This window comes from Chelonoidis abingdonii, chromosome 5 (assembly GCF_003597395.2).
Source record: "Chelonoidis abingdonii isolate Lonesome George chromosome 5, CheloAbing_2.0, whole genome shotgun sequence".
Taxonomy (NCBI): Eukaryota; Metazoa; Chordata; order Testudines; family Testudinidae; genus Chelonoidis; species Chelonoidis abingdonii.
The window spans coordinates 54,404,700-54,417,644 of record NC_133773.1 but is presented as its reverse complement, the minus strand read 5'-3'; the positions used below and the strand labels follow the sequence as shown (position 1 = coordinate 54,417,644).

The 12,945-nt window shown below is 40.3% G+C and overlaps 1 protein-coding gene across 4 annotated transcripts in view; it reads left to right on the top strand.

Annotated features, from left to right (window-relative positions):
• The window catches only part of MGAT4D (MGAT4 family member D), a 99,977-nt gene that overhangs the window by 23,933 nt on the left and 63,099 nt on the right, over positions 1 to 12,945 (top strand). For 3 of the 4 annotated variants that reach the window (XR_004377124.2, XM_032805292.2, XM_032805291.2), the window contains exon 2: positions 10,305 to 10,466. The exons of the other annotated variant lie outside the window; for it this stretch is intronic. Coding sequence is in view for 2 of the 3 variants with exons in the window: in XM_032805292.2 (XP_032661183.1) it covers positions 10,305 to 10,466 (162 nt within the window). In the remaining variant the exon portion in view is untranslated. The remainder of the gene's footprint in view (positions 1 to 10,304; positions 10,467 to 12,945) is intronic. 4 annotated transcript variants of the gene reach the window in all.

The following is a 12,945-nucleotide window of genomic DNA, read 5'->3' as shown; positions in this document are numbered from 1 at the left end:
CCTTACTACTGTCCAGGTTTCATGAAATGGACCCCCTGAGCAGGAGAGCAGAGTTGCAGCAGAAGTGGTGGACGAGGATGGTTAGCAGTCCTACTGCACCATCTGCTGTAAAGGCAAGGAGCTGCTGCTGTGTAACAATGCCAGCTGCTGCAGGTACTTCTGTGTTGAATGCTTGGAGGTCTGGGTAGGGCAAGGTACCTCGGCCAAGGCAAAAGAGCAAAAGCCCTGGAGCTGTTACATATGTCAACCACAAAAGTGCTATGGAGTGTTACAGTGCCGACCGGACTGGAATGTACAGCTGCAAGACTTCTTTGCCAGCGACAAAGGACAGGAATATGATGTACCTAAAATCCAAAAAGGCACGCACATTTCCCAGAGTCACTACCCTTCATAACAGAATCTCAATGGTTGCACTGGCTACTTGGATCACAGCAGACCTCACAGTAGACTTGCCCACAACAGCAGCGGTGACGGTGAGCTGAGCGGGCTCCATGCTTGCCATGGTATGGCATCTGCATGGGTAACCGAGGAAAAAAGGAGTGAAACAATTGTCTGCTGTTGCTTTCACGGAGGGAGGGGTGACTGATGACATGTACCCCAAACCACCTGCAACAATGTTTTTGCCCCATCAGGCATTGGGAGCTTAATCCAGAATTCCAGTGGGCAGCGGAGACTGCAGGAACTGTGGGATAGCTACCCACAGTGCACCGCTCCGTAAGTTGATGCTAGCCATGGTAGAGAGGACGCACTCCGCCTACTCAATGCGCTTAGTGTGGATGTACACAATCGACTATATAAAATCAATTTTATAGAAGTTGATTTTTAGAAATCGACCTAATTTCGTAGTGTAGACATACTCTTAGTGGCCGTTTCTGGGGTAGGGGGTTGCAGCAATGAGAGAATACAGGAAGCTCTCTCCTCCCTCCCGTCTCTTAATGCTGTTGGTAGTAGTTGCCCTTGACTTGCAGAATCTGAGATCAACATGGATCCCTGCCAACCAAATCACTGGCATGTCAGAGAAAACACAGTTGAGGGATCCTGAAGTCACCATGAGTGATGGATCACATGTGCCATTGTTTGCAGTCCTAGCGCTTTAATGAAAACTTCCCTTGTTTTTCCCCCAGGTTACCCTATATGATATCAGTCTCATAGGGGTAACAGGTGGCAAGGGAGCAGCATCTGGGTACAGACCTGGTCCTTATGCTGCTATGCTGGGCACTGCAGTGATGCTAGAAGAGTTGATAATGGAGTGGCATGGGAAAGTATCCTACTATAGTGGAAGAAATAAGACAACCCCCAAAAACCTTCTGCAAAGGATTGCAGATTACTTCCATGAACTTTTCCTAGAGGGGATTCCTGGGCCATTTTTGTGCACCTAAAGAGTCTTTTTCTGGAGAGCATCGTGTGTGTAGCTGGAGCGGCCACTGGGAAATAGATACCCAAGGCACTTCTTTTTTTGCATATAACCCTTACAGTTTTATTGGAATTGGGTACTCACTAGAGGTGCCTTCTCCAGCATGTCACTCAGCCACCATGCTATCCTGCGACTGGCTGGGCTCTGGGGTTAAAAATCCACTGCTCACCTGTCTCCCATTCTTCTCCTCCTCCTCCTCCAGAATGTCATCCTCATTGTTGCCTGAGGTGGCCCAGGACTCAGACTCCTGCGAGGTATCCACACTGTGTTTGGTCACTGCTGAGAATTGTGGGTGGCTCATTGTAAAAGCAGCATGTCTGTGGTGTGGAGCCCTTGTCTTCTAGTATGCCTGCCACAGTTCTTTGATTTTCACACAGCACTGCTGCGTGTCCCTGGTGTAGCCCTTCTCCCCCACACCCTGCATGATCTTCTCATAGATGTCTACATTTCTACAGCTGGACCACAGCTGTGCCTGCACAGACTTTTCTCCCCACAGACCAATAAGATCCACCATCTCCTGTGTACTCCAGGCTGGAGCGCGTTTCAGACATCAAGTCGCCAAGATCAGCTGTGCTGGAGAGCTCTCCATGCTGACCAAACAGGAAATGGGAATTCAAAAGTTCCTGGAGGACTTTAACAGGAGAGGGGCTGTTTTCTGTATACCTGGCTGCTGTGCAGCAGAGTTGAAAACAATCTCCGGAGCAGTCACATCAGAGCATTGTGGGACATTTCCTGGAGGCCAATTCAGTCGACTTACACAACACTGCGTCTGCACTGGCTCTCTGTCCACTCATCAGCATTGAGTTAAGCGCTCTGCCTCTTGCCAAGGTGGAATAATTAAGTCAATATTACATGCGAGTTAGGTCGGAGGAAGGGATTTGGTAGTGTAGACACGTACATTATTAGGTCAACGTGAGATTTTTTTTTCCCCCTTCATATTTTTAATACTCAAAAATTGTAGATGAGGTAAATTCTGGCAGAAAACAGCCATTGAAAAGAGTTGGTGGTAGGCCCAAAAGCGAATGTTAAAGATAATTATGAACTCCTGTAGAATGGGGGTACAATGGAAATTGTGTTGCAATTTTAACTAAAGTCTATATAAACACTTGAAAATTTGTAGCTGCTCTCCAGTAATAATATAAGCACTTGTATAGACAGGATTCATATGCTTTTAGCTCCGTGTCAGTAAAACCTGCCCTGAGCCCCCTACTTTAGTGCTTACACTCTTGTTATACCTGATGTACCATTTTGCTGTTTAGACAAAGCTTTAATAGACATGGTGTTCTCAAGGAAGTTACTGGAACTCGCTTCCTCTATTTTTTGACTGATCCCAAGCTTTGCAGTGTGTCCTGAAAATGAACAAATGTATCGACTTTCCCAGGCTGTTGTGGAGGAGTAGTTAAGATGTGTAGGAGTGGGTTGAAAGAGAAGATTCTTTTTCTGTTGCTGGGAGGGGTAAATTGTGAAGAATATCTTGTATAGGAGTTAAATTTAAAACGTTTTGTATGTATTTTATATCATATTAGGGAACCAGGAGACTGGAATATCCATAGTCTAAGAATTAAAATAAATACACCTCTACCTCTATATAACATGACCCGATATAACACGAATTGGGATATAATGAGGTAAAGCAGTGCTCTGGGGGGACGGGGCTGCGCACTCTGGTGGATCAAGGCAAGTTCGATATGATGCAGTTTCACCTATAATGCGGCAAGATTTTTTGGCTCCTGAGGACAGTGTTATATCGGGGTAGAGGTGTACATCAAATTAAGTTAAGTTTAAAATGAGCACTAGCAGCATCTACTGTAATAATAATATCTAAAAAAATCTAAACTTGTTTAACAGTATAATCTGTTCTAAATGGTCAAACACCAGTTTTTTGAGTACTACAAGTACCTGATGACTTTTAGATCTTTGCATTTCAGTGTTATACATAGGTGGTATAAAGGTTTGCTCTCAGTAAAAACCGAGAGATAATAACAGTTGCTGCTTTTATTGATGTGTATTTGTATTCTCTAGTGAGTCACATATGAGAATATAGTTCTTGGAAAAGCCGCAGTAATGAGTACCACAGTGTTGAGACAGTCACTGAGCAATTTCATTTTGAGTATAGTTCTGAATTAGCCTGATAATGGTCTACCAAGAATCAACATTTATTTTGCTATAGTACTTCAGCTTAGTGGCCTATAATTTTTTTTTGGTCTTCTCTTCTCTTCTTAATTTAACAGTTTCAGGCCCATGCTTTGACCTGCCTGAAAGTTATAATTTAAGAAAGCCTACTAATCCTCAGTTTAAACTGAGAGAGAGTATTTGAGAAGCCCCCTGGATGCTTTTTCATATATTAAATGCACTAAATTTTGATCCACAACTTATTTTCTGAATTCAGCTATTCTATCTGTGTTCCTGCCAATAATATACAGTCAACACTGTGTAATCTCTAGAAAAGACTTAAATAGGTATGCTTGGTTTTCCCTGTCATGTGTGCAGTGGCCATTGTGTCTTTGACAGTAGCAATATGCACAGACCCTAATATTTCAGGAATTAAACCTAGTTCTCATGAACATAACATATTTTCCAGTCGCTTATTAATAGATATAAAATCACCTAGAACATCCTCTACAAATTCATTATCTGCTCAAACAGTAGGGTGATCTATCTGGACTCATATAGTAAAATCAAGAGCAATGTTTCTGGGACAAATTTCAAAAACATTTCTACCAAAAGACTTTAATTTAAAATGGTCATTGTATAGATTTATATATGTAAATGTGGAGATTGCTACTAGTCCATCAGTGTTATACTTCAGAAGCCTCTTACATTTTACTGCAAAAAGTACAACTAAACTTTGCCAGATGGAATTGCTTAGATAAAACCTTAAAACAATTTCTGTGGAAGAATGAAAAACCTAGATTCTATTTTGACTGACTGTAAGCTTTTGGGACTGGAGCTGTCCTTTTGTGATCTATTTGTACAGGACCTTTACATTTGACCACGATATAAAATAATAAGTCTGTTAAACTTTTTCCTTTGATAATTTAATTTCTAAGCCTCTCCAAATTGGCAATTATGCACTTATGCAATCTCACGTCAAACAATATTAGAATGGTAGCACTAATACATTTTATCCAGGACCTACTGACAGTACAAGTTACGCATGCTACCTAAACGCTGAACATCAGAACTATTCCCTTTCTGCCCACAGCCCCACATTGCTAGATCAAACCCAGTCATTAATTAACCACTGACGTAAACCTAATTTAAAATTTAGGGGGAAAGTTCATCATATTTCTGGGTTAATAAATTGCTATCCACTGTTGAAACTAGATATATTACAGTGACTGGAAATCCAAAGGTCTCATAAATATCACAGATTGCTTTCAAGGTACACATTCCTCTTATGTTATTAATTAAAACATACATTTTACTTTCCTCATCTGTCACCAATTGAAGGATTTTACTTTGTGTTATTTCCAGTTCCATCCTGTCCTCTGAAATAAGAGGTCTTAGAGCAAAATTTAAGACTTGCCAACAATATGAAACAATTCACCTCCAAATTCTATTTCATGCACTGATGCACAGTGATCTGGAATGCACAATTTCAGTTTGTAACAAGTACAGTATGTAGATATGCAATACTACACTTTGTATTCACTATGCCATTTGCTGTTCACCTATTATAACTAACAAAATCTTACTATAATAGCCTCAGTCCAAAATGCTTTCCTAAAGCCTATATTTTGTCTTGCCTGTTACTAATAATTTCTGATTTCAAAGATAAATCTATTATATAATGATGGGAACTCAGCAGCAATTTACACCATCATTTTGCCTATTGGTTTGTTTTGGTAATGTTGACACTATATACATAAAGTATATGGGTAGTCAACACTGTTTCCTTGATTTCTAAAAAGCTTATACTTAGCCTTTGAATCTCTGTTGCCCATTCTCTGAAACCTGAAAAAATAACTGGTAAACTGCCGTATGCTTCTAAACCTGGCATATGTTAGGGAAGCAAACAACCAAATTTTATGGGTAGTGTATTGTATATTCTGATTACGATCCACTTGCAATCTGAAATCAAATCAATATGTAAATCCTCAAACTATCATTCTACAGTAATCATCAACTTCATTTTCTGCTTCTAGCACCATAAAGGACTTTTCATACTCAACTCTCTAGTACGTACTTGCCTTCTGTGCTAAATCTTGGTGCGCTGAATGAGTAGTTCTAATGAATGAGGTGAGCAGGATTTGACCCTGTAACAGGGTCTATTACTTTAAAAATGTTTTTGAATTTTTTTTTTAATAAAAAACAAACATAAAGGGGAGAAAAATTAGCAGAAAAGAATAGAAAAGTGCTAACTAAAGAGCAATATTGATTGACATTTAATGGGAATGTAATCATGGAATTTTTATTTAGAATTTGGACTGAAATCAATTTCAATTTAAATCTTTTGTTCCCAGAATGGCACAGTGGAACTTTTCATATTTTGGTTGACTTCAGATTTAATCTTTGAGGGATATGCTTTACTATTAGTGGAAATTTATAGGCAATTGCAGGAATGACAAGATTAGTTTTATCCCCAACTGATGATGTTTAAAACGCAGCCTCATATACTCCTAAAGAAATCGTGGCAATCTAAATCACTATCTTCTATTTTTTCTTAAGAATAATATATATATTATTATTGACTTTTCGAAGCACGAGTCTTGTATTTGTTTTTGTTAGCCCTGTGCCATATTCAAAACCAACAGTTTAACTACTTTTCTTAGAACATTAGACAAAAACTAGACTCTCAAGCACCGAAGATACACATGGGCTGATTCTCAGTCAGTTAGGGCAGCTTTGCAGTGGTCACCTAACTCAAAACTAATCTTTAAGCCTGCAGATCTGGTAAATGGAGGATCGTCCCATATAAAAGAATCCTCCAGTGTCTCCATTCTCCTAGCATAAGGACAATGTTTAGGGAAAATAAGACTATAGATAGGTAGGGCCCTATCAAATTCACGGCCATGAAAAATGTGTCACGGACTGTGAAATCTGGTCTCCCCCTGTAAAATCCTGGTATTTTGTGTGCTTTTACCCTATACTATACAAATTTCTTGGGGAGACCAGTGTCTCTTAGTGTTTCTCAAATTGTGGGCCCTGACCCAAAAGGGAGTTGTGGAGGGGGGCGAGGGTTCGCAGGGTTAATTTAGGCAGTGCCCCGCCAGCAGCAGCACAGAAGAGTGGCAGTACCATACTATGCCATCCTTACTTCTGCACTGCTGCTGATGGAGGCTCTGCCTTCAGAGCTGGGCTAGCAGCCAACTCCAGCTGACCAGTTCTGAAGTAACGGTAGCAGTACCACAGCACCCTCCCTACCCCCAATAACCTTGCGACCACTCCAGGGCACCAGGTTTGTATAATTTTTGGTGGAGCCCAGAACAGATCCAAGTGCCACTCCCCACACCTGCCTTGTAAGCTGATATATATCCTTTCCTGTGTCTCCCCCACCCCCGCTCAGCTGGAGCCAGGAGGAGGGCCATGTCTCCAGGAGGGGGGACCCAGACAGGGGTAAAGGGACTGAGGCTGGGGCCACAGCTGGGAGTGGGCACGGGGGCTTGGGCAGCAACCAGGACTCTGGATGCAGTGCCGGGACTGGAGCCCTGACCGGCAGCCGGGACCCCGCATAAAAAGTGAGTGTGCTGCAGCACCCCCTGCATCCCTAGTTCATGCCCCATGAAAATAAGTTTAAGTGTGCCCTTCAAGTTGATGCTCAGTGGACAGTTTTGGACCCACATTCCTGAATATTGGTGGAGCATGGTCACCACTGGCCCATGTAACTCACTGCCTATGACCACCCCACAGCTCCTTCATCCCTACAACTACAACACTGTGAAATTTCAGATTTAAATAGCTGAAATCATGAAATTTACAATTTAAAAGATCCTATGACCATGAATTTGACCAAAATGGACTGTGAATTTTGTAGGGCCCTACAGATAGGTATGCAGTGGCAATCCTCCATTCCCTTAAGAGCACCTGAGGGCTTATGGCAGCTGGTAGAACAGGTTTGAAGCTATTCTAATCTATGCTGGAAGGCCAGGCTGTCACAGAGCCAACATAGTAGATGGAAAAGGCTCCTTTGCACACACTCCCGATGCAGTCCCAGCTCTTCCTTGGTCCCACTGAAAATCTGACTCAGAATATTTTATGTAGTATCACTGGACCAGATTCAGCTCTGTTATATTGGTATTAATGCAAAATAGTTCCACTGAAATCTATCAGGTAGTCCCATCAGAAAATTGGCATGTTGTTCCGGCACACAGTGTTCTGTCAGATATTAAATACACAGAGTTGGAATCCTTCTAAGATTGTTAAATAATGACACTCCCCTCTCCACTCTAATCAAAGATAAGTCTTTAAGGATGGATTCCTATTCTTGGGTCTCAAGATTCATGCCTACAATGGTCAGGTATGCTCTGCTGCACTTGGAAAGCTTAGTGTCTAACTGGTTCTGCATAAGGCAATAATCATGCGCCTTAGAGAAACATAATGGATGCCAATGCCATCAATCATCAGTTTTTCTGTCACCATGTGACAATGAGGAAGCTTGTGGTCAGTATTGCATCATTTTTTTTTTCCTGTTGGGAAAGTAAATGATAAAATCTGGATTAACTATAATGTATTTAGAAGGTGAAAAACACTTGCACTTTTGTTTACGTGAACCATAAGTGCATACAGAGTGATACAAATTTACCTGAGATCGTCGTTCAAAAAAGTTTTCAATCTAAAGTCTGTTGAGCCTTGTGTACACTAGAGAAATTTACTGTGAACTTAATCCAATAAAGAGCTTATTTCTTTGTGTTATTTTAAACATGTGAGTAATCAGAGACTATTATGCATGTATTGAAATGCGTTACTGGTTCAAGGTCTACGCTAGGAAAAGTGTGCCCCTCCCCATTTCCGCTGTCATGAATTGCCAGCATGAAGTGCTTCAGATGGTTTACATGTGTCTGGCTTAGATTTGTTTTAGTAGAATTAAATGATGGTTTAGTCTGAACCATATCAGTCCACTCTGTGCTAGTGGTCATTTTGGACTGCACTAATTTAATTACTGTCCCATAGTGCTCTAGTGTCTTTTCAAAGTCTCCTAGAACCCAGTGCTTCTGGGAGCTGTGTCAAGAATTGTGGGACCAGTATTCAGAGGGCATTGAAGAGCACTAGTATTGGACATGCAAAGCTACTACGACAGTTCCAAGCACAAATCAACATGGCTAGTGTGGCTGCAGCATTTGTGCTTAATCCAGTGCAATACCAATGGTTCAATTAGGAAGAGTTCAATTTTGATAGTATAGGAAAGCTTATTAGCCATTGGAGAACAGTCAAAAATTAAACAAATGCAAATGGGAGTGAGGAGTATAATCTTCATAGCTGGACTGCTTTGTGGAACATGAACATTGTTAAGAGTGTTGTTTTTTTTTAATGAGGGCAGTGTCTGTTGTATGTTATAGACTGTTAGCTCCTTTTAAAGGTTAGCTGTTTAGTTACAAAAAGTTCTAAAGGTTTTTTGTTTGTTTTGAGGAATCTCCCTTTGAGCCACTTACGGATTTACTTGCTTACACTGTACTTTGTCTGTTTATAGCTTTGTTTCTGTTTCATGGCTCGTATTTTTAGTTTAAATGGACAGTGTTTAAGTTGTTTTAAATAATCATCACTCACTGCTGATTGCTTTCAATCAGTGACTTAATACTCTGCCTGAAGTGCGCTTGTAAGGCATCTCTAAGAAGTTCATATAAATGCTCCCTTTTTTGTTTTGTGATTGGTCTGTTTAGTTAAGAGAGTGTGACATGCGTGAATATATTGTTTCAAGAGGTCCACATTCAGGAGCTGAAGGCAAAGCATTCTTACCCACTCGAATTATTTCATAAATCTGATCCATCAGCATGGACAGCCTCAAAGAAATTCTGTATTTGGATAATTATTAGTGATAGATGAGCCTTTAAAAACCTGGAGGTTTTTTGGTCCAGTTACGATAAGCACCCAAAAATAGGGATGCTTTTCCAGACTTCTTGGATTTGTAAAACTAACCTGTGAGTCTCATGGGAAAAGGTTATCTTGAAAGATTTCCAATTCCACTTTCAAGACTTCCACTTCTGGCCTTGGATTAAACCAGAAAGTGTGGAGGTACACCACAAGTGAAAAACTATGTGGGGGGGGGAGGGGCTTGTGGGGAGCGGAAATGAGATGTTAGTGAAGGGACTCCTCTCATAGATTGTGGTCAATGGAGGGTATATAATATATTTTTAAGACTCTGGAAGGAAGGGTTTCATGGGAAAAAAAACTAATCCAATTACTATGAAGTTCTTCATTATAATTCACTTCTGGAGGAAGAGCGTGTATTAGTCTATTGTAGATCTGTTATGCTTGTCCTAGCTTGCAGCTATCAAACCTACACTCTGACCCAAGTGACGTTTTATCCCTATTGCTAATGTGCATGTCCTTACCTTTCTCTCCTACTTTAACTATCATCCAGTTTTCCCACTCAGTCATCTCATGCTCCTCTAATCTGTCCAGAAATCCTCCTCCTTGCCTGTCACTGGGACTATACCATTCCCCACTTCAATTTCTTATACTGCCGCCTTCATCCTCAGTATTGTGTTCAGACTTCTTGTCCTCACTTTCAAGGTTCTGTATAACTGTGCTCTCCTAAATCCTGTCTTTATTTCTTAGCATTCTGTCCCCTTCTTCACTCCACCAATAAACCTTGAATCAGCTCTTTTATTTTCTGTTTTCACTCTCGTCTTCATTCTCTTTCCGTGCTGTCCCCTATTCCTGAACTTCCTCCTTATTCTAGTATATGGTTAATCCCTCCCTGAAGAAACCATTTACATTTTCATTTCAGGAAGTGGCTTAGACATGTACCAAAGCCAGTTTTTGGAACTTCATCAAAGATTGTTATATGCCGAAAAAGAAAATAAAAAAAGATCCCATGAGTTGAGCATTGTCCTGGATGCAATTAAGCGGGTAGTAGCAGAGAGACTGAACTCTACAGCAAATCGTACAGGTTTGTGCTCATCAAAATTTTTCTTCCTAAAGAGATTACATTATTATATACTCAGGGCCCAATTCTGCTTCCACTAATGTTAATAGGAACAAATCTATTGACTTTGATGATGGCAGCATCAGGCCCTTATATGTTTAAAAAGAGGGTGAGAGAAGCCTTTTACCTTTCTTTAATTTGCTCCTAATAATACTTACCTAATGCATGACAATTTGTGGGATTGGTTGCTTGGAACCTGAGAGAACTCTAAGAACATTTTTCTATCATTCTTTTCTCATTTTATTTGTCTTGTGAAGAATCCTTCATGCTTTACCTTTTTTCCCCAAATTTCAAAAGAGGGGTCATTAAAAAAAATAAATCTATGAAATGTTTCCCCCTTTCTCATCCTACTTTGCTTATGAGAAGCAGACTAGAATGCATTTATTACTGATGGCCTCTCTTTCTCTACCATCTTTGCACACTCATGCACCTTCGGTACATTTTTAAAGTTGAACAAATAATACTAGAAGTAATTCCAATTCCGTTAATCATATTCGGTTGGCCTGACTTTCCCCTGTAATTTAATTAGCACTTTTATTCACTTCTCTTTCAAAAACACATTAGGCCCTATTGCTTCAGCAACTACTGCACATACTCAAGATGATCTACCCCTACTCTAGTGGTTGCAGTATGATGGATTAGGCAGTTAGCCCTGTCCCCTGGAGGAGCAGTAAGGCAGAGCAGGAGCTAGCTATCACACATCCCTGGTGATGTAAGCACAGCTTCCTCCAAAAGCTGTTCTCATTGCTGCTAACTTCATTGTCAAGAGGGAGTGGAGAGAATGAGAGGAGCTGTCTTCTTGTGGGGAGATGGATTAGGGGATCTTATCTTGTAGTTAAAATGTGGGACACTAGTCTCAACACAAAATATTTAAGAATTATTTCTGATAGTTCCAAATAGAATACACGTAATAGAAAAAAGCTTTGGGTTTTTATAATTAAAATATTTTATTAAAAATTGAAAGAAAGGAGGAATTAAGATATGCATCATTGTCTTCCTGACTATTTTGCCTGTATGCGTTATCCTGTTTCCTTACTTGTTTTGTTTTTTGTTTTTTAGTTCCCAGTCCAGTATTGACTCAATGGGATTATTCACAAGCTTAAAGTTAAGCAAATGTTTAGGTGTTTGCAGGATCTGGCCTTGGATTATAAACTCTAGAGCAGAGGCCATGTTGTACGATTTTTGCCCATGGCTACCTCAGTGAGGGCCTGATTCTGACCTGAGATCTAAATAATAATTTGGGGCCATCCTCTTTCCATATTTAGAAATCAAAGTCAGTTGGGGAAGAATTTAGGAAAATCGACCTGGTTGGTGATACCACACAGGAAGCCAGGTAGGGAGAAGAGAGAAGGAGATATGCAGTAACGACTTTTTCTACCCATACAAAACAAAAACACACCTTATACATAACATTTTTAGGTACCAAGGTTGCAAGGAGCTCCTTGCAGGATCAGAACCTGAATTTGTGTGTGGTGAAAGGCAATCTTTGAAGAAGCAGCTTTTCACCCCTCAATACAGTGATAACTGAGTGGAGAATTCACACCTAAACAACAAAATGGTTCAGAGTGTCCATAGCATTCTGCCCATTAAAGCTGGTTGAAAAAACAATTTTGGAAAAATTTTAAAGTTTCCATTTCACAGAGCTTAAACCAAACATTAAAAAAAACCTTTTTATTAAATATTTTTTAAAAAAACTGAATTTTCATTTTTCCATTTTCTGCCCCTCTTCTCTTTTGTGTCACTGGGTGCAATAAAATTAACAATATCTACAATTTTTTTCACTTCTTCCTTTTTTTATCTCTCTTCTCCATTTTTCCCTACCTGAGGAAGTTTTGAAAAGTTGCGAAATGGAAAAAGGAGTAGAGGGGAATGTGGAGAAAAAGCCGTGGACATCATTCATTCTTTTGTATTCAGTGGCAAAAAAAGAGAAATAACTGTTGAAAATGTGGGGTTCAATTCACAACAAAATGAAATTTTCCCTTCAAAATTTCTTGTAGCATTTTTTTTGTCAGTCACATTTTTTCCCCATAAATCCTATTTTTAAGCAAGAATATTTTCTAGCTGAAAAATTTTGACCAACTCTACTGTCCATGTTGTGAATTCCACTGCCCATGCTGTCCTGGGGAAAGAATGGAAAAGGCAGGTAACGGAATAGTGGAGAACAGGAAATCAGAGTCCTGTTCCTGCTAACTTGCACCCAGTGAGTAGGTTTTGGGGGTTTCTTTTTTGAGTGATTGCACATGCACATTCCATTCCATATGCATGTGAGCCCCAAGCACAGTCACCAGACATTTTTTCCTCAGAGGTACCAGTGAGGGCAGCTCAAGCACTCTCAGGTGCCATGCTCTTATAGCACCAGTATAAAGTACTCAGCCAACCCGGTGCCCCTCAGTTCCTTTTTACTGCCCATGATGGTCACTGGAACTGCTATCCTTGCTTTGGC